This window comes from Chiroxiphia lanceolata, chromosome 1 (genome assembly GCF_009829145.1).
Source record: "Chiroxiphia lanceolata isolate bChiLan1 chromosome 1, bChiLan1.pri, whole genome shotgun sequence".
NCBI classification, from domain to species: domain Eukaryota; kingdom Metazoa; phylum Chordata; class Aves; order Passeriformes; family Pipridae; genus Chiroxiphia; species Chiroxiphia lanceolata.
Genome location: NC_045637.1, coordinates 122,565,338 through 122,587,590, shown reverse-complemented (window position 1 = coordinate 122,587,590; position 22,253 = coordinate 122,565,338). Strand labels below are relative to the sequence as shown.

Genomic DNA, 22,253 nt, shown 5'->3' with positions numbered 1-22,253 from the left:
TGCACAGTTCCTCTGCTGTAACTCCATGCAAGTTATAGCCAAGAGTGCAACTACAGAAATCTAACTTTAGATCATTTGTTTCTGAAGCTGTGCTGCTGCCAGCAGAAATTCACTGAAAGAACAGCTTAAAAGGACATGTTTTTCCTAATACTATGTGTTTTTATAATTTTATCGCTCATTGCCAAATGCAAGAGTTCAAGCTATTGTAGCTCTAGCAAGCTAATGGAGATGAGCCAATTCTTACCACTCAGAATCCTGGCTTTATTTCCACATTCCTGTCCACCCACTTGTTCTGTATTGTTCCATAAAACCACCTCACGCCTGGTTTGTTTATTTTCAAATGTGTTACTTTACTGTCTAATTACAGTGAGAGAGTAGATGGACTTACTATTTCTATGTGAAATATGTCAATTGTAGCATAATCAAAATAATTTTGGAAAAATTATAAGCTTTAAATAAAGAAAACAGTGAATGAAGGAGTAAAACACAACCATGAAGTAGTCCTGACAACTCAGGAGTGTGAGTCAGGTGTTTCAAAAATCTTGAAGATTTGGGGAAATTGGTTTCTGGCACTGTACAGAAAAAAACCCAACTAAATAAAACCCCCTCCAGGCTGCTTGCTAATACATTTGAATTAAATTAATTTCCTTATATGGCTTACAGCATACAAAACTTTGCAATGAGAGTCAAGAGTTGACAGAAGCGATGAGTCAGTGACTTAGGGAACAAAAGAGGATTGGGCACACATGGGGTGGCAGGTGTGAAGCAGCAGTCCTTTCCTGTAGGACAGTGCAAAAAAGCAAAACAAAAGAAATTTTGAATCTGTAAGCAAAGAGACACTCAGTAAGTTAAGCCAATTTACCTGACCATGGAAAATCACTGTGCATTAAAGCCCCAAATGGTTGTCCTCATGTAGGATTAAAGTGGTCTTAATGTGACTAAAGTGGTCCTTGATCCTTGGGGATTTAGTCCTTGATGAAAGAGTGTTCTGAATTGATTTAAAGGCATTTTGTAGGATGAAATCTTTAACATGCCAGTTTCTCCCTTTGTAAGTTATGCCAACTGACTTCATACTTCTCCTTGACTCACCATAATGTTGCTGATTTTCCCCATGAAACACAGCATTAATTTCAAATACAAACACTCAGATTGACAGGACAGAACTAGTCTTGGGCAAATTGCAGCCAAGCACTGTATTGGGAGCACTGGAGAATGAATAATATCATTCAGAGAACAGGTAAAACCAGAGCAAAACCACTAACTTGACTTGTCCTGAGATAAAAATTTCTAGGCCAAAGCCTAGATGTAGTCACCCTAGACCAAGAGCACACAAGTTACTGACCCCAGGGTAAACCACATTTACTACATAGGAATCACCTTGTGTTTTAGCTGTGGTAAATATTTCCATCCAGGGCAGATTTGCCTTAGTTCAAGAGATAGTGTCACATCCTTGAGGGTGGAAAGGAGGGAAGAGGAGGTAGTTAGGATTTTCCAAAGGTATTTCATAGCTCAGGGTTAGTCCATAGCTCAGGGGAGAAAGCAGTCCCTGCCATGGGCACTTCCTCATCTCGTGATACAAAACACACTGTGGTACTTACAGATGAGGAGAATTACACTCCTCCTGATTTCCCCCTACAAATCCATCTCTGCAAGGCCTAAGAAGATAAAGCCAGAGGAAGGCAGGACATACTGATCTCCAGGGCATATCCAGCTTTCAGCCTTCTGCACTCAGCTTCAAGATGGGATGTCAGCACCAAATGCGTCAGCTTGTGCAGAGCAGCACCCGTCTGCTAGAGCCTGGACATGGCTCAGGTTAATTTTACACAGCCCCAGCAGCTGTTCCAGGCTAGTGGCTTCTTATGAACAGCCAACAAATTAAAATTAACATAATTAAAGGAGGAAAATCTCAATCGAGTCTCAGCTCCCAAGGACACTGGCAGCAGGGAGAATATGTGGATAATTCTTGACACTTGCACACCTGTTTTACTCTTGTTTTAAAATCTTCCATTGAGGAAGATACAAAAGCATTTATTTTCTAATGAGGAAAGCCAAAACTCTGAGACTGATAGAAACCATACAGATTGCATCAGGCTTTGAATCTTTTGACGTGCTTACCTAACCTTGTAAGATGCACTTACTTGCAGTTTGGGATCATTTATAGTCTACTTCTGCTATCAGTCACAGCAAAGGTTTTCTCCATTCTGACTTCTGCATGAGCTGAAGTGTGGGAAGACATTTCCATCTCAGCTTGACTCCTGTTGAAGAATTAGGCTCCAGGCTCTGCAGATCAGCTGTGCTCGCCTCCTCCTCTAATAGACGTGCAAAAGAGTCCTATCAGTGCTCTAGTATTCCTACATAATGGCTTCTAAGTAAAAGATACTTGGGTGGGAAGTGCTGGGCAAATATTGGTCATGAAACATGTCAGGTAAAGGAGCAGATCTAACATAATTATGTCTCTGAATGACAGTAAATATTCAAACGCAGTTTGGAGTGCTGAGTTCAACAACCACTGTCTGCTCAGTCCTAAGACAGACAGTGAGACAATTCAGGCCGAACACTGAAGAACAGGTTCACTACAGATAGGGGAATACAACATCTGCTGATATTCCCAATGCACAATGGGGCTTCTGAGCCACAAATACCAGATTGTGAGGGATGCTCTGGATCTTGGCTCTCTTCCATGAAGTAGGATGTCACTGGACCAATGTAATCATACCGTAACGGAAACTTCCTTCCATTATGCTATAGCCTGCTGGTGTGACAATCAGGCCCAGAAAGATGAGAAACACCAGGTAGGAAGCTAGACATGTATATGTCTGTGTGTGTAAGACACAAAAAAGCAAAGAAAACTTTATTTTCTCTGTATCAAGATGAATTTTTCTGGTCTAGTACCAGTGAGACAGAAATCCTTATTGATGCATTTATCATCCCAGAGGCTGAAGCATGTCTGGAAACAGTCTCTAGAAAAGAGGAATTGACAGCATGGTCCTTCCCTCAGGAGTCATTGAGAAATTAGCTGCATTTCTTCATAAACAAAATAAAGCAGGCACAGCAGAATGAAAATGCAGGAGACAGAGATGAGGCTTGTGTTGCTGTAGCACTCCTTGCACCCTTGCAGCTAGGTTAAATCCACAGCCTCTGAAATCTGGTCAGCTGGCATTAGCATCAGCCTCTTTAAGGCACAGCTTTCTAATCCAGCTGTCATGGAGGTGTGCAGTCTTACCTGCTCAAGGAGAGGGAGAAGGGTGAAGAAGACAAATGAAAATGGGATGGGAGGAAGTAGAATGCAGAAGGGACAGGCTGGTGGAAGAACAATAAGTTTTGGGTACGAACTAAAGCCAGTGGAGAATATGGTGTTTCCTGTGAGTCCTTCTTTTTCTTAGCAGAACTAGGATGACAAAAACCTGTCTCTCAGGAAAAAAGGAAATGATAACCCTGTTATGTAACAGAACACTTCAGCAAAAGGTAAAAAGTAGGGTCATCTTTGTAAAGCTGGACTTTGAGTGACAACTTGGCACTTCTAGCATCACTACCAAAGTGCAAACATGGCTAGAATGCCTAATTGCCTCCTTTATTTTTTTTCAACAATAAGGTCTGATTTCAGATTACCTGGAGTAATCACTTTGATATCTTGTTAAATGCACTGTTTACCAAACATGATTTCAACACAGGTTTTAGACAGTGTATTCTTTACAGACTAAGTACTTTTCTTTTCTTTTCTTTTTTTTCTTTTTTTGCCTTCAGTTTTTTTCTGATTTTTTAAAAAAAAAACAGTTCACAGAGCAAGCAGAATTTGAGCTTTGCTGCTCAATACACCTTAGAGTGTAGTCCCAAACACAACCGCAGCTCTGCTCTTTGCAAGGGCACTCTGCCCAGGGTGCAGCACAAAAGCGCCCTAAGGAGGGCTGGATCTGGGTCATAATCTTGCAACAAACAGCTTCAAGAATAAATCACAACCATTTTTGTCTCATCTTTCTGATCATTCTTTAAGCAGCAAATATTTTGAACATTTGCAGTAAGTCCTGCAGAGGACATGGTGAATGTTAAGCAGAGTTATGTATATTCTTGACAACGGGTTTATGAGACACAGAAATGAAGACATTATGCTTTTTTCAGACTGTCCTTTATACCTATGTCTAAACATCAATTACTGTTGTCTAGAGGAAAGTGATTTACCTTAAGTTAAATGTTACAGCCTGTGATCAGCAAGTTATTGCTCAGTGTTAAATTAGATTTTCAAGTTTACTTCTGCACTGCAAAACTTGCAGTATCACAATCATATGATGCCAAAAAGCATTTCTTGTCATTTGGCAAAAGGAAAGCGAGTGTTTCCCAGTAAACAGCTTCATTACCAAGTCCACTGACAGTACATCCAACACGCAGGCCTTGCACTGTTTGAATTGTACCTCATACATAGTTAAATACCAGTATTGGCATTTAGCCTCTCATTTGTCTCTGGTTCTAATAAGTCAAGCATTCAAGCTGATTTATAGAACTGCACTCAGTATGAAATTTGGCACAATACTCCTTCTCTCTCAGGACAAGCAGAGCCTGGCATAACAACAGATTTCCAGAAATCAAACAGAAAGACTGTATACAGTCCTACTGCATTAGGCCTAGCTAATCCCATGAGCTCCCTGAACAGCGTGTGGAGGGGCAGCAGATCTTCTGCTGACATTTTTCTAATGCAGCTTTTAGAAGAATGGAGTCTTGACTCAGCTTAATGATAAGAGAACAGAGTAAAATCAATAGCACTGTTCCTGGTGCTGGGTGAAACACCAGCTGTAATGAGTACAGAGCCTCCCTAGGCATTCCCATTGGCACTTGACACATGCTGCTCCGCTTTGGGACCCTGCACAGCCAGTTCCTTTCAAAAGCAGGGATCCTGCTGTGCTCAGGCTAGAGAAAGAAACGAATCAATACCCAGATTGATGTTCCCGGACAGCCGCTGCCTCTCCTCTCTTGGAGGAGTTTGGTCAGGAGCCAAAGATGCAAAGGTCTCTGGGCCTCAGTGTGTCACCCATGACTGAACATATCCTTTGGAAAGCCAGAGGACACCACACATGGAATGTTAACAGGTAGGCTTTCTGACTGGTGAATCATTTGGGGAAGCAGTCAGTGCTCTTCCCCTCAGAAACACTGCCCGTGTGTCCATGCCAGGACGTGGTACCTGGCTGTGATGCCTGAGCTAGTGCTAAATAAGTAGAGGCATCCAGGCCAGTTTCTCAGCAGGAGAACTTGGCTCTGATCCAGTGTTCTGCTTATGCAGCTCTTACCTCTTTGCTACCAATGCTAGCTCAGTAAGAATTAGCCTCAAAATCTGTACACTGTGCTGCATTGAGCAGCACAGGTGTACATACCTCTTAGAGGGAAAAACCAGAGCAAGCCTAGAGCAGCAGAGAATAGCAGAAGCTACCATTTCTGCTGCCACTCTGGAGTACAGAAACATTGCTTCCTAAAGGAGTTTTTACTTGGCTGCTTAACATCCTTTTAACCAGGCCTTTTTCTAAGCACAAATTCAAGAACAGAGAAAGCTGATCAGAAATGAAAATACTATTGTCAAAAACCCAGTTATGCTCCTAGCCTGTGAGGCACAAAAACCTCTTTAAAACTTCATTTCCATTTGAAATTAAATCTGTGTTTCAGATGTTCCCAGACTTTAACTTAATAGAAACTTTCTGTATATTTACTTACAATCAAAATTTTGGTTATTACTGAAGTGTAAGTCAATATTATTAAAAGGAAAATAAACAGAACATGGGTAGTAATTTTCCTTACTCCATATTTCCAAAACTACTTTAATCAGAAGATGACAATACAGGACTATCAATTTCAGCAATGAAAGATGCTTCCACAAATCACTATTATTTTATCAGTTTGCAAGGAAGGCTTAGCTCAATGAGCTATTTACTGCTACCAGTGCTATTCTTCACCCTGAAATTCCTCCATGGGTGTTCTTTTACATCTACATGAGAACAAATTACAGAAATTAAAGGATTCATATCTTTCTGGACAAATAAGATACAATGCTCAAAACCATATGAAAAAGAATGCTTGGGCATTTCGGTAAGTGTGGTCTCAACTGAATAATTTACAATTGTTTCAGTGTGTGTATATGTGGTCCTGTGATATATGTTCTACTTACTAATGAAGTAGCTACATAACTAATAATAACGAAGTTTCTCCATAGTTTTCAGTTGTTACCTCTTGGTTATTGCACAGAATGAAACCATAGGCATGTGAAAATGCTCAGCCAAAGAGCTGATCAGAGTGAAAATTAGACCCCTTTTCTCCAGCTGCTGCCTGTGGAGGCACAGTGCTTTGCTATTTTAATACTGCTTTTTGCTATAAGATTACTTCTTTTGAATTCTTATGGACTTTCAGCTGTATAAATGCAAGATCAGGCAGCTTTTTGGAAGGAAAAAAAAAGAAGATGGTGTAGACTGTATTCAGAGAAGCAGAATCTAGGGAGGGAAGCAAGCTATCAGTCACCTACAGGACAGAATGCTGGATGGGCCAAACACTCAACAAACCAGAGTCAATAACATCCTAGTCCTGCTCTTATTCTTACTTCTTTTCCAGCATTATCATTTTATGTCTGGGTGAACTTTCTGTAGACTTCTTCATTTCTCACTCTTTTCATAGGAAGTTTTTGATCTCTCTAAACTGCATTTCTTTGCTCCTTCCTAAACCCTTCTGCTTTTCCTATGACTGTCTCCCTTCAGTAGTCTCCCCAGTAAATCTCATCAGACCCGCCTCCATAATTTTTGTGTGAGCACTTCACCAGTTTTCCTTTCCCTTAACTATCTCCAGTCCTTTTGTTCTCTTCTTCCCAAGGAATGGGAGCCTCAGGGACTTTCTTTCTCCCCTGAAGCCTCTTTACCTTCCCCTCAGCCCCTTCTACGTTTCTCTTACCCCCTTTCTGCAAATGAATTTTAATCCTTTTGTTTCAGTGCCTGCGCATTTCTCCATCTAGGTGCTGGATATAGAGCACAGTAACCACCTTCATGATTTGTTCTTTCCTCTCCACACACTTGCCAAATGCCAATTACGTAATCGATTTTTCAGTGACTCGAGGAAACTTTGCTTTCTTTGGTGACATTGCAGCTCGGTCAGGGATACCAAAGCCCCTCTCAGTAAGTGGCAGCAAGGACATAGATGTGCATCCAGTGCTGGCAGGTTCTCAGAGGGAGCAGCGCCTTGCAGTGCTCAGGCAGTTCTTTAGTGCCACAGGGTGGTCTGTAGTGATCACTTCCACAATACAAGCTTTTGTGTATATATGTGTTGCTGTTTAATGGCCATTATTGTTGAAAACATTAGTAGAAATTTAGATGTGAGCAAGAAAGTGAATATTCCATGCACTTCCACTGCCCACTGTTAACTGTCATAGTGCCCTTTTCCTTCTCTCCAGGACTTCCTGATATCTTGTCCGCACTCTTCTCACCGTAATGAGCTGAAGAACAGGTTTGAATTTACCTTGACTTTACTTTTCTGCTTTCTTCACAAATTTCTTTAAACTTCATTTTTCATCCCCTTTAGTATGACAGCAAGAGTGCCCAGCTCCATTACAGAAGAGGCTATTTACTCTGTTGACATGTGGTGACAGCAAATGAGGCTTGCATGACTTCTCTAACTGCCTCGGAGAGAAGTCTGCTCTGTGTCAGCTGCTCCAAGGCACAGCAAAGGCAGGGCCTGCTGGATCTGCAACACCTCAGCCAACACAGCTGCTGAGAGGCTCTCCTGTTTTCCAGAAACTCCCTGGGTATTCTTAAGTATGGCAAGGTGCGTTTGGCCTCCGCAGCCAGCCAGGACCAGTCAGGACATGGGAACAATGTATCCGCCTTTCGTTTCCTTTCTCAGTCCCTGGAGCTGGAGAGAAGACTTGCATCACATGATTATGTTATCTTTCTGTCTGTCAAACGTCTTACCTGTATATCTTCCTGTCCAAAGAGGCATATCTGGAAACACATAATTGTTGCAAGACTGGGAAGGGACATCAAGTCAGCTACCTCTTGTGCTTTCCTGCAGGATTTGAGTTCAGATTCCTGTCCACTTCAGAATTACAGATCTTCTGGTTTTGCCCTCTCTACTCTGAAGATCATGCACTCTATCTGCATCTAAATACTCTCTATTTTGCCCAATGTAGGCCCAAATTCTTTCCTCCCTCTCCCCTGCTTTTATATCAGTCTACATTTACATTGTGCCTAACATTTATGCCTCATTCATATCACTGTAAAACAGAAGAGAATCAAGCCTTACAATTGTAAACAAGAAATCCTCAGAGACACAATAGCATTCCTACCCGCTTTGATTTTCTTTTCCTGTAAGTAAAAGATAATTTGAAAAGCTTAATTGAAATTGATCTTGATTTTCTCAAACATTGAATGATGCTGTCCTAAATCAAAATTGTAGCAACTATTCTTTTAACAATCATGAGACTGAAGAGAAAAAAAAAATAAATGTCAAAACAGCTAAGAAATATTATCAATATTGGTTTGCTGGCTCAGGAAACAATACCAGTGTTTGAACTGCAGAGTGGTATATTCTTACTCAGATAGGTGGCTTGTAGAAATCCGAGAAATCCATCCTGCTGTTTCCAGAAGGATAATGTCACAAGAGCTAAACCTCAGTGTGGTAGTAGCAGTGGCAGCAGCCTAGGAGAGGACTCATTGAAGGCTAGATAGAAATAAGAGATTATCAACAAATCCTGCCAGGGCTGAAGAAAGGACTGATGAGAATTATGTAGGTTTCGCACATAGACATGAGGATGGAGGAGAAGCAGAAGTTAAAAATCCAACTCCCCCAGTCCCAAAACTGAGTCAACTCTAAACAAAATTATAACAGTCACAAAGTAGCAAAATTTAGAATATGTTTCTTTTTCTACTGTGAAGGAAAAAAAAGTCTAAAAGACTGTATTTTTAGAAAGGTACTGAGCATAATTACCTAGGAGACATGTCTGTGGTTTTAATTATATATGAACATCAGTATACACAAAACAATCTGCAAAATGTCTTTTTTAAATGAAAAAATTAGTGCAGTAACAATTCTTCGTATTATTTTAACGAACATTGCTGTAATCTTAAATGCTTTTAGACCTGCTGCCCTAAGCTATCTGTCAATGCATATTAGTTGAAATATTTAAAAAGTTGCTGTCATTCACTGAAATGCGTGCCAAAGTAGAGCTTGCCTTCCCATAAATGATAACTTTTAATGCTGTTAATGAAGTCATGTTCTGCTAATGCATTCAATATTTTTCTTGGAGCAAGAACTGCAGCTTTCTGGATTTTAGGCTGTAATTGTGGTGCCATCCTTTTTGATTTTCATAGCTGCTCCTAAGTTGTAGAGTAGCCATTAAACTCAACTGCAATGACAGTTTTGGAAAGATAGTAATACTGTATGCTGGAGATAATTCACAAAGCCTTTATTACTTGAGTGCTTAGAAACAGAGAAGTACTATAATGTCTAAATCCCACAAATGCTGAATATTTTCCTCCTGAGCTTCAGACACAAATCAAAAAAATGCATCTGAATAGTAGGACAGGAGCTGCAAAAACAGAATTGCTGAAAACATTGTTCTGGGCTAGATATCTTTGTCCCACATCCTATTTATAAATTTTGAATTACTAGGGACCATTACTTATAAAAAATAATCACACTGAGTCTGATGCACTGATGCAATTATTATTGAAGTAACTTATATGTTGCAGACTTAATTTCTTGTTATCTGTACATAAACTGTGAAGCAGCGAGAGTATAGAACACACACACACACACACACACACACACATATATATATATATATATATATTGGAGATAGTAACTGATGAGCAAACAGCAGAGCAAAACCAAAAAGAAGATTTCATTCAAAGAGAATAGAGAAACCACAACTTTATCAGAAGGAACTGGGCTGGGGATGGGGTGAGGTTCATCATCCATTCATTGTAGACAAGCTCTTCTCAATGGACTATTTAATGCTGGACAAATGAAGGACAAAGAGTTGATCCTTCCAGGACATAAATCTTGGATTCCACATATAGGATGTCTTTTTAACCAAAGTTGTTGCTTCAGTCATTAAATTAGCTTTTCTTGTTGCATGAGATTCAAGGCAACATCAGTAAAACATTCACTTTTTAATTACTGGGCTGCCTCTGCTATGTCTTCCATAACATGGAATTCAAACAAGGAATACAAATATTGGCCTCTGAGCTTTTCTGAGCCAAACTTTGAAGCTACAGAGTAATAACCCAGGAAGAAATCCACAGAAGCAATCAACGATGAAAAACAAAAGCCCAAACCTACATATATATATATATATGCACCAGCCCTGCAAGCCCCTATTGAGATGCTTTAATACAGTGGTATACACATGAAATTCCCCCAGATGAGGTTTTAATTTTGGTCATGGTGGCAGGGAAATAAAACCAAGGCAAATATGGAGAGTAAACCCTTTCTAACGAAGTATGGGTGTAAGAGCCAAACTTCAGGCAGACGTGTGAGACACATGGCCACATTAATTTCTAGTTGACACCTACAATTTTTTAAGACCTTGGTCTTCCTGAAACTGATAGGAAAGAAACAGTGAAGTTCACACCTCTGGCACGCTTTGTACACCTTGTCTAGACTTTCTGGTACTTGCATTTTCTGCAATTAGACATACTGGCAGATTCACGGTCTCATATATGCATTAAACCATAAGAGAAAAGCTGTAGCATTTCTGAACTCACCAAAGTCTATAAAATACTTACAAATTGCTTGTAGGGCTGTGTAATTCCTGCAAAGCTTGGCAAGACAGAAAAAATCCACCTACTTGCAAATTTTAAACAAATGCATATTTTCTCACAGTTAAAAAGTTTGAAGCATACAGTTTTACAGTTTTAAGTGCATATCATTCCTGAGAGTAGCTAAAACTTTGCTTCTACTTGTAAAATAAAATGCCTGCACCACTTAAAACTTGCAAAGAAACAGTTTCAGAGACAGCCACAAGACTGTACAAACTCAGACTGATTCCACCTACATTTACTGGAAAACATAGGCTTAGGTAACAAAATAACAGGCCTTCCTTTAAAAGGTGGCTTCATGACAAGGGAGAAGGTCTCCTCTGTGGCTGGAAAGAAACTGTAGGCATGAACAACTCACAGGACAAAGAGAGAGTCTCACCCATACGGGGTACATCCAGAGCTATGGGACACAGCTCTATATAGCAGAGTTCACAAGCCCCTCTCTTTCCTATGCTACCCTCCATCTGTGTGAGAGAGAAGGACCTCAGTTAAGCAAAAATAAAAGAAAAATGAACAAGCGATTGTGTTTATGCAGGTACTCTGATAAAAATAGCTTAAACCAAACATCTTCTGGCTGAATATTTTAGCAATGACTACAACCATTTATTTGATTCTCTGGAGACATGTATCTGTAATAGCTGTAGACAGCAAAGGAAAGCAGGATGGGTCACCAGAGGATCAAACATTTCAGAATTGCATTAATATTTGCTTATTCTAATATGAAACTCCAAGTTAAAGATTCTCATCATGCTACCATAAAGCTTTTATTTAGACGTATGCAACTGTGCTACTGAAAGTTAAGAAATCTGCCTCTGAAACCTTTTGATGTTGAGTGCTGTCATAAAACATACACTTGATATTTACTATTATTTTCAGTGAAGCTACAAGCTCTCTTATTACATTAGGTCGATAAAGAGAAATTGAGCATATGATGTGCACCAATGAAGTGAACTTCTGCAGATGAAGTAATAAGAAATACTTACCCAATAATTACCTTGCATTTGAAGTCCCTCAGGATCAACTTCAAGCAGTTAGACAAATGGAAAAAAAAAGGAAAGCCCTTATGATTATGTTATTATATTCTTCTCGCATGAGGAAGGGGTTGGCTGGGCCATTCAGAGACTCTCTAAAATAAAACCTCTTAGTTCTTGCAAAACAAATGAACAAACAAATAACAAACAAACAACTTAGAAGAAAAAACCCAACATCGCCCCAGACTTAGAAGAGCTTACAGAAAATGAGGATCCCAACTCTTTCAGTTAAGCAAATGAGTGATTGGATTGCCCAAGAAGGACCTGGAAAAATCTGAAGAGTAGCTAAGGAATCACTGATCTTAGTGACCCTAAGATCCTGTGCTGTTCTTTAAAAACCCAGCTCTGTAACCCTAAGGTGAGAAAGAAAGGATGTTTGGAAATTTTAACATATTAGAAAGAAAATTACACCTACCTGGAAGATCAGTGGAGGCCGTCCCCCTTTTTGAAGAAGTCAAGGGTGTCCGAGACCTGGTTACTGGAGGTTACTGCTGCAGCCATGCAGGAAAAGGAGCTGCATTGAGGGGAGTTGAGGGGTGGCAGATATTAATGCTAATGGGCAGTGGGAAGGTTAAGATTTAAGATAAATCTGGGTGGAAAAACATCTCTTGGCATACCATCCCAAACAGGAAACTCCCCCAGACTGAACCTCTACATCACAGTGCACAAATTGATAACAGTTTCCGTCTCTTTGTCCATCCCATTTTACCCTGTTTTTTTTAGGAGGGAGCATGGGACCCTGAAAGGCTTCCCAGAGCTATTAGCAAAAGCACTCCAGCTGCCAGACACCAAACTGTCATGGGTGCACAACTTGTGACAGTGCTGTCTTTGGGTCATGGTGTGAAGCCCTTGGAGGGGAGCATCCCAGCTCACTCAGGCAGTGGGAGAAGCCTTCACTGTGACCTTTCCTTCTCTTGCTTTCCTGGCAATAGCACCAGTGCTATACATAGCATTGATTTGATTGTATGAGAAAAATAAAACCAACTGCTTTCTCAAAGGAATAGTTTTCTTGAAATCTTAAGATTATTGGAAAACATTTTCTGAGAGAAAAACATAAATTTGGCTAAAACTGATCAGTCAGAACATCAGGCTGCACTATCTAGAAACTGAAAACTGGTGTTAAAGAGCCAGACAGGCAAAGAGCCAGACAGATTGCACTGCAGTAGATGTAGATTCATTGGGCTTTGGGTCCTTTTATCTTCACTTCTGAAGGCTTTCACGATGACTTGACTTTCAGTTGCATTCTAGATTGGCACAGAGCAGCTCAGAGAACTAGCATCCTTAAATTTAAAACAAAATATATTGGCAATGTAAATGTAATTCAGGCCAAGCTCCTCATCAATACTTTTTATACAATCTGGCTAAAAAATAAAGGCTCTTTTTGATGCTGACTCAACTGTGTGACTACTCTCTCCTATGCTAGAGCCCCTTTTGTTACCCTTTTATCTATAGTATATTCATCATGTCTACTGAAGATTACTGACCTGTACTTTTCAGGTAAGATCTGAAGCTGGAGCAAACTTTAAAGCTATGCCATGAACTTCAGTGTAACTCAAGCATGTTGTGTCAGTGGTGACATTTGGCTCTGGCACTACTGAAGAATCAGAGCTCACAGCCCTGCAAAACATCATTTGATATGTGCACTGAGTAAACATCACACCATTTCTCAGCTGGCTGATCTGCTAACATGGAAAATATATCAGCAAAATCAGTGGAAGTGAAGTGCAGACTGCTGGAGCCAGGTAGCTTCAATTGGATGACTTCAATTAGCTGAAGCAAAATTAAAGGTATCCAACCAAAGGGATATACTCACTGAATGCACACCCCCCCCCCCCCAAACCTTCCACTGAAGATAGACAGGTCTGGTTTTTGTTACTTCTGGGTTTCCAGTGCCTTTCCTTTCATGCTGTAATATGTAGCTCAATAGGTGAAAGCACAGGTGAGTCTTTGTCCCTGCTGAACATATAATACATCACCCTGTACTAACTTTGTTTAATTTCCACTTTGTTTCCCCTTTCTTTGCTTCATTTGTGTCATCGTGATTTATATCTTATGACCCTGTTCATTTGTAGAAGACTACCCTATGTTTTTGATAGATTTTCTGATGTGAAAGAATCTTTCAACAGCAATTGCACCTCTCTGTGGGGAGATTTTTCTGATGTGTCATTGAATGCTGGTACAGAGAGAGATGCTGTCTTTCTGAGAATTCAGTGTGACAGCAAACACATCTATGAGCTAAATTATTAATGTCTGATCAGACCATTCCTGGTAGAGTTAGGCACTGCAAAAGAAGCTTAACTTTTAACATACGCATTGACCATGAATTGATAGGAAAAAAAGGCAACATGGTCTTTTGAAGAATTGCAAAGGCTTCATGGTCAGGCACATGCCAGAAAATCCATACTGATGGTTAAATAATTACCATTGATATCCTCATGAGAAATACTCCAGCTAAGTAAAATTCTGACTCAAGGTTACAAATATTAATAAATAATAGTAACAATGCTAATTTAGCTACATGAGTATTACAAAACATCACAGTTTTCAGAGTAATGAGACTGTCATCAAGCACCATCCATAAAACAGTATTAGAAACAGATTTAAAGTGCATTTTTGCTAACAAAGGTCACCATGTACCTGCCTAACTGCTAGTGGAGAAACTATATTACAACCTGTATGTCCATTTCAAGCCTAATACTTCAACTGATGACATCAAAGTGAGCTCCACAGTAGGAACAAAGCCAGAGTATGCATTAGAGATTGTCACCTTTGATTTAAGATTCTTTTGAGAAGTCAGAAAGAAACATTTTGCTAACTGAATCTTTTACCATTTGAATAGGCTGAAATTTAATATAGGCTATTTCAAACTCGAGCTAGCCTCATGAAATATAAAACATGAATCGGCTTAGGACTTCAGAATAACCCAAACTTACTGCAGAAAAACCAATGCATTCAGCTGTACTAATCATCTTTAGTGCTTTTTGCTGAGCACTTACATTAAAACCGCTTCTTGTACAAATGAAATTCGTCTTTCAAACTGTCCGAGGTTTGTTTAAAATTACCTTCAAGTGCAGGTTACAATTCTTCTGCAGCTTTTTAGTACATTGGCTCCCTCTCCTGTTCATTGGGTGTAAGCAAGGAACCGATCAAAGGCTGCCAGTTGAAGACGTTTCTCCACACTTCCATCATTGCTTTTTGGAAGCATGTTTCTGAGGCTCACAAGAAAAGACATTTACTTGGGTATCCAGTTGAAACCGAACCGTTTTCAGTGAATTAAGAAAAAAATAAATAAAAAAATTGAAACAACACAAAAGGATCTTTCAGGTCTTTAACTGGAAACTTTTTTAAAGCCCACTACAGAGTTAAGAGATGTGTAAATTAAAGACTACATTTGAATAGTAAAGTACAAGAAGCTGCTTGCAGTTCAGACAGTATAAAAGAAGTATAAATTTTAATAGTAACACAAAATGAAGAAGAGAAAGACCGGATGGGTAGCCAACCAGTGACAATTTGTACATGATAATTACAATAATTCTTTATGGTAAAGATTTGTGGAATTGAAAATGTGGTACCTTTCCTATAAAAATACCACTGGAAGGACTCCAGATCTAATATCTAGTATTTGGCCTGAGAAGTGATTGTTCCTCTTTACCCAGCACTGGTGAGGCCACACCTCAGGTACTGTGTCCAGTTCTGGGCCCCTCATTGCAAGAAAGACATTGAGGTGCTGAAGCAAGTCCAGAGAAGGGCAACGAAGCTGGGGAAGGATCTAGAGAGTAAGTTCTATGAGGAAAAGCTGAGGGAACTGGGGTTGTTTAGCCTGGAGAAGAGGAAGCTCGGGGATGACTTTGTAACTCTCTACAACTACTCGAAAGGAGGTTGTAGCCAAGTGGAGGTCAGTCTCTTCTCTCTAGTGACAGGAGGATAGGACATAGCCTCAAGCTGTGCCAGGGGATGTTTAGGTTGGACATCAAGAAGAACTTCCTCATGGATAGGGTTGTTCAGCATTGGAACAGAATGTCCAGGGAGGTGGTGGAATCGCCATCCCTGAAGGTGTTCAAGAAACAACTGGATGTTGTTTGCACTTAGTGCCATAGTCTAGTTGACAAGGTAGTGCTTGGTCAAAGGTTGGAATCAGTGATATTGGAGGTCTTTTCCAACCTAAATGATTCTGTGATTCCGTGATTAATAGCAAATAAACTGACAGAATAACTGGAAATAAAATGACAAGAGTCCTATAGGAAACATGGCAAGGTATGGAGAAATCTGATTTCCTTTCCTCTCTGTTTGCCAATTAACAAATCAGCAGTGGAAGGAGAAATACGAGACGCCTTCAGGGAAAGGCTGGTTACAGTCAGCATAGGCACATTCTTGCAATGAAACCTAGGTAAGCAAGAGCACCAGATTCTTGAGGGTACTGGTGACACATAGGTGACACTAATGATATTTTTAAAATTCAGTATATGTGATGCATCTTTCCTACTTGTCTAGAAGCATTATACATCAGGGAATGCTCACATCACCACATTGCATCTCATACCAAAAAAACCCCAAACAATCCTGAGGTATAGTGCAGGTAAAAGCTACCTTCTTTAGTTAGGTCTATTAAAAATTTAGAATTAAAGAAGATCAATAAAAGGCATTGTCCCATAGATTAAGAATCATCAGACATCTTAAAAAGAAATTGTCATCAAACTCTCACGAATGAATGGGACCATCAGCAGTGAATTTCTGCAGATTATTGTAAGAACTCTACTCAGCGTTTCCAATAACAGCTTTTGATTTGAGTGCTTATGACCAAAATCTGGCAGTGTGATAAGGTGGGGACAGCAAGCACAGCCTTATATATGAAAGTACACTTTAACATACGAAGGAAGGGGAAGATGCATCTGGAGAGTGGGTGATTCTGAAAAATACAAGGCAGAGGCTCACATTGCATAAGCAAGCTGCATTGAACAGCTTTAATGAGATGTAAAACCAGCAGAGTTAATAACTTCTCATTTCTACTGCCAGGTTTATTTTTATCCAACACTGTTTAAAATTACATGCATAAATAATCTGGAAAGAATATACCTTCCCTGCTCCAAGCTATGTGTTTTGAACACTTAGCTATAGTTAGTTCCTCCTTTGCTAATTTTCTTTCTAGCTCTCCTTTTGCATAATGACAGCTCCAACAGAGGCATAGAGCATCTTCTTTGCAGCACATTCAGTTTGGTGGTGAATTCAGCCTTCTGGAAACTTGGGGATGTGAATCTGTATCATGTCACAGAAGCAAACATCATCCATGTCTCTTATCTCCTGTGAGATCTCTAACCAGAAACTAATATTCAAAAGGCGACCATATTTTCTGTATTTCAGATCAAAAGAACAATCCTGGAAAAAAACATGCAAGTACTTACATGCAAGCTCTGAATCATGAGCAGATAGTGACAATTATCTGGAGTCCTGACTCAGCCACTGCAGCACGGGAGGGACAGGATTTCACATCCTTCCCCAGCGTAACATTTCCTACTGCTAAGCTCTGGGCTGCTCACCTCCCAGAATAACCTGCTTTTCAGGACATCAATTTGAAATGGTTCAACTCATCCTGTATGCAGTAAAACAGAGACTTCTGTTGGCTTTGGCCCTGGAAGAGTTTTTAGGATGTGTTTTGGATAAAGGCAAATGACAAGGCTTAATACAGAGGTAAATGTGTGCAACTCAATGGTCTTTGATATATGTAAGAGACTAGAATATCTAATTCTTATCTATTAGTTGTTTAATTTTTGTTCTTCCCCACAAAAGAAGCATAATGTATCACACTTCTTTTGGATCACTCATACTGTATTTTATACTGAAAAAAAGGAAAGTATTACATAATCCTATACAAGACAAGATCTATCAAAATGAACACATCTTTAACTGAAGCAATTATCTACAACTGGATAGGCAGCAACAAATGGAACTTTCCCAAGTTAAGTTGTTTGTAGAGTGGTTACACTTGAATTAAGGCTCTAAATAAACAAAATAGCTTCTGTATCACTAAATTTCAATGGAATGCATAACTAATAGATGTTATAATTTTACAAGTATCCTACTTATTTTGAAGTCATACTGTGAAAAGGTGTACTTTTGGATTTTACCTTTTCCTCTCATTATTGACAATCTTCATTTCTTTGCATAAGTACATGTGAAAATACTACAAGATCAGTTTTAAAGGCATGCCCCAACAAAGCCATAAACTAGTAGCCCAGAATCATTTCTATGAGGTGTTGCAATGTTTGGCAACGGTGCCTTGATTCCCTAATTTGGAAGTGTAAAGGAACTACTGAAATGCCAAGTGTCTAGACTGATAGTCAGAAAGAAAACCACTAAATGTGGTACTTCATAAAACAAAGGCAAGCCCCACTCCTCCTACTCTATAATATAAACCAGAAATCAAAGAACTGAAGCCTGATTATACAACTGACCTGGATATCTACTTCCCACCCTGCAAAGAACCCACCCAGGCCCTTGCACTAAGACTTACCTCAAGAAGTGGTAGTGTAACCTCCTTCTGTTTCAGTATTCTTTATCAGTTACTAGAAACACCACAGTATTGTGTTTGTCCAGTGGCAAACGGCTGCAAGTTGCCTACAACAAATCTTTTATGTATAGGGCTGTCTAGGGCTGTATACATAAAAAGATGACATTCTAAAGGTCTGAAGGGCCTTTTCCCTAAAATGTAAACAAGGATGCATGCTCAGTCTAAAATTAAAAGCTGCATTTTCTCCCTCTTCCGTGGTACATATAAGCAGCACTTTTCTTTGTACCAAGGTCTCTGAGGTACAGATAGAACAGCCAAGCTCAACTGTGTCCCCTGCTTACTCCGGGCAAAGGATCACTCTGCTTCTTCCTGAAGTTTTTCTGAGGACAGGGAGCTTACTTTTTGTAAATGGTTGCCTGTGCAGAATTAAATGGCACCTTACCAAAAAATACTCTTCTCTAATTGATCCGGAGAAGAAACAAGTTGTAGAGAAGAGAAACTTAGAGATCGTGGTCTTTTTTGACCTCATAAAGGTGCTGACAGAACAGGGTGTCACAACTCTCTCCATGCAATCCACCATAACCACTTTAGAAGGCTGCAAAGTTGGGTATGGTTACATTCTGGATCTACAACTGCTCTATCAGGATTTTGGCACAGAGAAAACTAAGTTCTGCACAGCCATAAAGGTGCTGATAAACATCACTTCTGAAAACTGGAACAGTAATAAACTACTGCGATTTGAAGCTCTTTCTTAACAAGCTTCTAGTAAAAGAAGTTGCTGTTGGTTAATATTGTCTGTCTCCCTAATTGTAAGAAATGGTGCTTGCAAGTTAGTTTGGAAAGAAAAAAATAATCACAACACATATGGTAGCAACCACTGAGACCATTGTTAGTAATCTTAGTTCTTTTCATGCTTAATTTTGAATAACAGCTCTTTGAAGCTTAGGCACTAAGCACACTATTCTTTTTGATATAATTCAACTCAGTCCATCCTACAGTACAGCTACAGCTTTCAAGCTACCTTGATTTATCTCCCTTCGTACTTGGGAATCACATCAAAAGTGCTATGAAGGAGCACATTGATAAAAAAGCTTTGCTGGTTCTAGTCCACAATACTTTCTAACTCTGCCAGGCTTTTAAGTACTTCTCCCACCAACTGAAGTAGCATTTACTTTTTTTTCACATGGAGTTTTTGTTTATTTGGTTTCCTAATGATGTAAACCTGGGCATCTACAGTTTTTCACTTAATTCCAGACACACACAGTAAAAGAACTTTAATTTTTTTTTTTAATTTACAGTATTGATCGCTCCAAGTTGTGCCTTACTGTTGGTACACAGTAAATACATTCTTCTGAACAACTTGCTTAGTATGAAAAAAAACCCAGTTAAAACATTAAAAATACGGCTTTACAATGTGCGAAACAGAACCTTCAGAAGTAATGACAGGCTACAGCCAGGCACAGAGGAAGACCATTCGTTTTTGTTTTAAGTCTACCAGCACATTCATTCCTGTACCCCTTCATCTGAAATAGTAACAAGATTTTAGGTGAACTTCTGCTGAATTAAGAAGATTAAATAACTCTCAGCTTGGTCTTTAGCAGTTGTATTTCCAGATCAGGATTTTTTCTGTTCTATTCATTACACTAAGAATGGCTGTTTTCAGAAGATTTACTGAACAAAGGGCTTCAATAACACTTCAAAACTGAAGATGTTTCTGAAGGGGAGTGGTGCATGCAGTGTTGAAGTCTGGATGAATCAGGTAACATGCTTCCCTCAGATAAAAGACAAGTGGCTGGGCACAACTGCCATTTCACAAATACTTAAATCAGATGAAATGCATTTTTAATGCAAGCTTTAGACAGATTAATATATACTGCAACATCTAGCACTGATTAAATTTAGAAAAATATTATGTTGGGGTTGAGTGTTTTAAAGTCTTTCTTGTTTTGCTGGTCGGGGTTTTCTTAAGTTTCTAAAGTAATATAACAAAAGATGCGTGGTGGAAGATGCCAAAAACCACCCTGCTTTTTAATCTGAAAGAGTTGGGCTGTCAAAGCTATTATGCTGCTGACAATTACTCATTTGATTATTTATTTACATTTTTTAAACAATGAAGAGGCAGGAAATGCTTTTTGTTTTTTTGTGTTTTTTTTTTAATTTTTAAGATCATGAACCCAATTACATAGTTTCTGTTAAGTCAATGGCTGCCAAACAAGCGGGTACTCCAGTGACCCATCGTGAGCAAGGTTATCTGATAGGTCAGACAGATTTTCAGGTTAGACACAGTACATGTAAAAATAGAAAGTTTAAAAACCATCACAGACATTTCCATTGCCATCTCCTTTGTGAAATAAATAAGGCAGCAGATAACTTTTACTTTGAAGTGGCATCTTTGAGGTATGCTATTAAGTCTGCTCTCTCAGCCTTCTTCTTAATACCCGCAAAAATCATCTTTGTTCCTGGGATATACTTTTTTGGATTTTCCAAATACTCCATCAGAGTATCCTCACCCCAGGTGATACCTAGAGAGAAGGAAAAAGAAGATAGTTAATGACTTTGAAATAATAGTGAGAACAAGAATACAAGTGCGTTTATTATTTTAATTTTTGGTAGATTTTAGTACTTCTAGAACTATCATCGAGAACTCAGTATTTTTGTTCCTTAGCTCAAAAGAGCAGCTTTAAGTTTACCTTTGTTCTTATTAGCATCCGTGTACGAGAAGCCTGCAGCTTGTCCAGTCTTGCGTCCGAACAGGCCATGCAGGTTGGGTCCAGTCTTATGCTTCCCTCCCTTTTCAACTGTGTGGCACTGGGAACATTTCTGGACAAAGATCTTCTTGCCCTTCTCGATATCTCCCATTTTCAGCACTAGACCAAGCACACAGAGGTCAGTATTGCCATTTCAAGGTCAGCGACCAAACAGAAACTTTAAAAGTGCCCCGCTGGTTTACAAAACCAACATCTGTTGCCCCTGGGTCTGGGAATTCTCTAGCACACGGTGTATCCACAAGCTATATCTCCTAGGCTTGGAAATTAGTACAGAACTACGTATTAAGTATCAAGGTGTTAAACATGCTTCAAGAGCAGGAAAAACCTTCCTTCAGACAAAGTAATCGCCCCACGGCGCTTGAAGGGCACGACGATAGCTTGTGAAGAGCAAACTTAACACAACTCCTAGCTCGTATACCTGGAACAGGAGAGTTTCCTGGTGACCAACAGCCCCGTGTAAAAGCACAGGACTATTCGCAGGCCTTCCTTTCCAGCGGGAAAAACACACCAGTAGGGCCGGAGGGCGGCGGGCACCGGACTGTCCCCGTGACCCCGGATGACCCCAGAGTCCCCGATGGCGGGAGCGCCCAAGGGCGCCCGCGCCGCCTGGCCCCGGCTCCCCCTGCGCCGAGCTGACCTTGGGCTTCTCCTCCAGGTCCCGGCCCGTCGTGAGGCCGCCCGGCCCCACCGTGACCTTCCTCTGCCCCCCGGCCACCGCCTCAGGCCGCGGTCCCAGAAGGCGGAATGGGGCTCAGGACCACCGGGCGCGCCGCCCGCTCCCCGCCCGCCGCTCGCCCCCCCCCCCCCCTCCCCCACAACCCGGCTACCCCCGGCCAGTGCCCGCACCTGCCTGCCCAGCTGCCTCGCTGCTCCTTCAGACCCAGCGACCGCGCTCCGACACCTCCCGCTCGGTCTGTGCCCAAGGACACGCCGTACTCCGCCCTATGTAACCCGGCGCCGCCGCCACCAACCTATGCCGGCGCGCGGGACCCACCGCCCCCTCACGACAACCAATCAATTGCCGGCCCCTAGAGCTCTGACTGGTTGCAACGCCTGTCCGTCAAGTTACGTCACGGCGCCGGGGGCTAGCGGGGTAGGTTGCGACCGGCGGGCCTGCGGACTTCCTTCCTGCCTCCGCCCCCGCTGCCGGCGGAATAGCGTCACACGTCAC

At 40.6% G+C, this 22,253-nt stretch overlaps 1 protein-coding gene and 1 long non-coding RNA gene across 4 annotated transcripts; both read right to left on the bottom strand.

Moving 5' to 3' along the window:
• Positions 1–11,353: 11,353 nt before the first annotated feature.
• Positions 11,354–17,696, bottom strand: LOC116787888. Its single transcript, XR_004357483.1, has 4 exons — positions 14,872–17,696; positions 13,294–13,426; positions 12,225–12,323; positions 11,354–11,799 (listed from the first exon to the last, which is right to left on the bottom strand). It is a non-coding gene; the product is annotated as an uncharacterized LOC116787888 (long non-coding RNA).
• A 1,866-nt stretch (positions 17,697–19,562) lies between these two features.
• LOC116787878 (cytochrome c) lies at positions 19,563–22,047 on the bottom strand. Of its 3 annotated transcripts, none has more exons than XM_032689911.1 (3): positions 21,929–22,047; positions 21,005–21,181; positions 19,563–20,836 (listed from the first exon to the last, which is right to left on the bottom strand). In XM_032689911.1, the coding sequence occupies exons 2-3, from the start codon at positions 21,171–21,173 to the stop codon at positions 20,688–20,690; spliced, it is 318 nt and encodes a 105-aa protein (XP_032545802.1). In that variant the 5' UTR covers positions 21,174–21,181; positions 21,929–22,047; the 3' UTR covers positions 19,563–20,687. The 3 variants fall into 3 exon arrangements, with proteins under 3 accessions (XP_032545802.1, XP_032545812.1, XP_032545821.1); XM_032689921.1 differs by having other exon boundaries at positions 21,933–22,043; XM_032689930.1 differs by having other exon boundaries at positions 21,937–22,034.
• Positions 22,048–22,253: the final 206 nt, after the last annotated feature.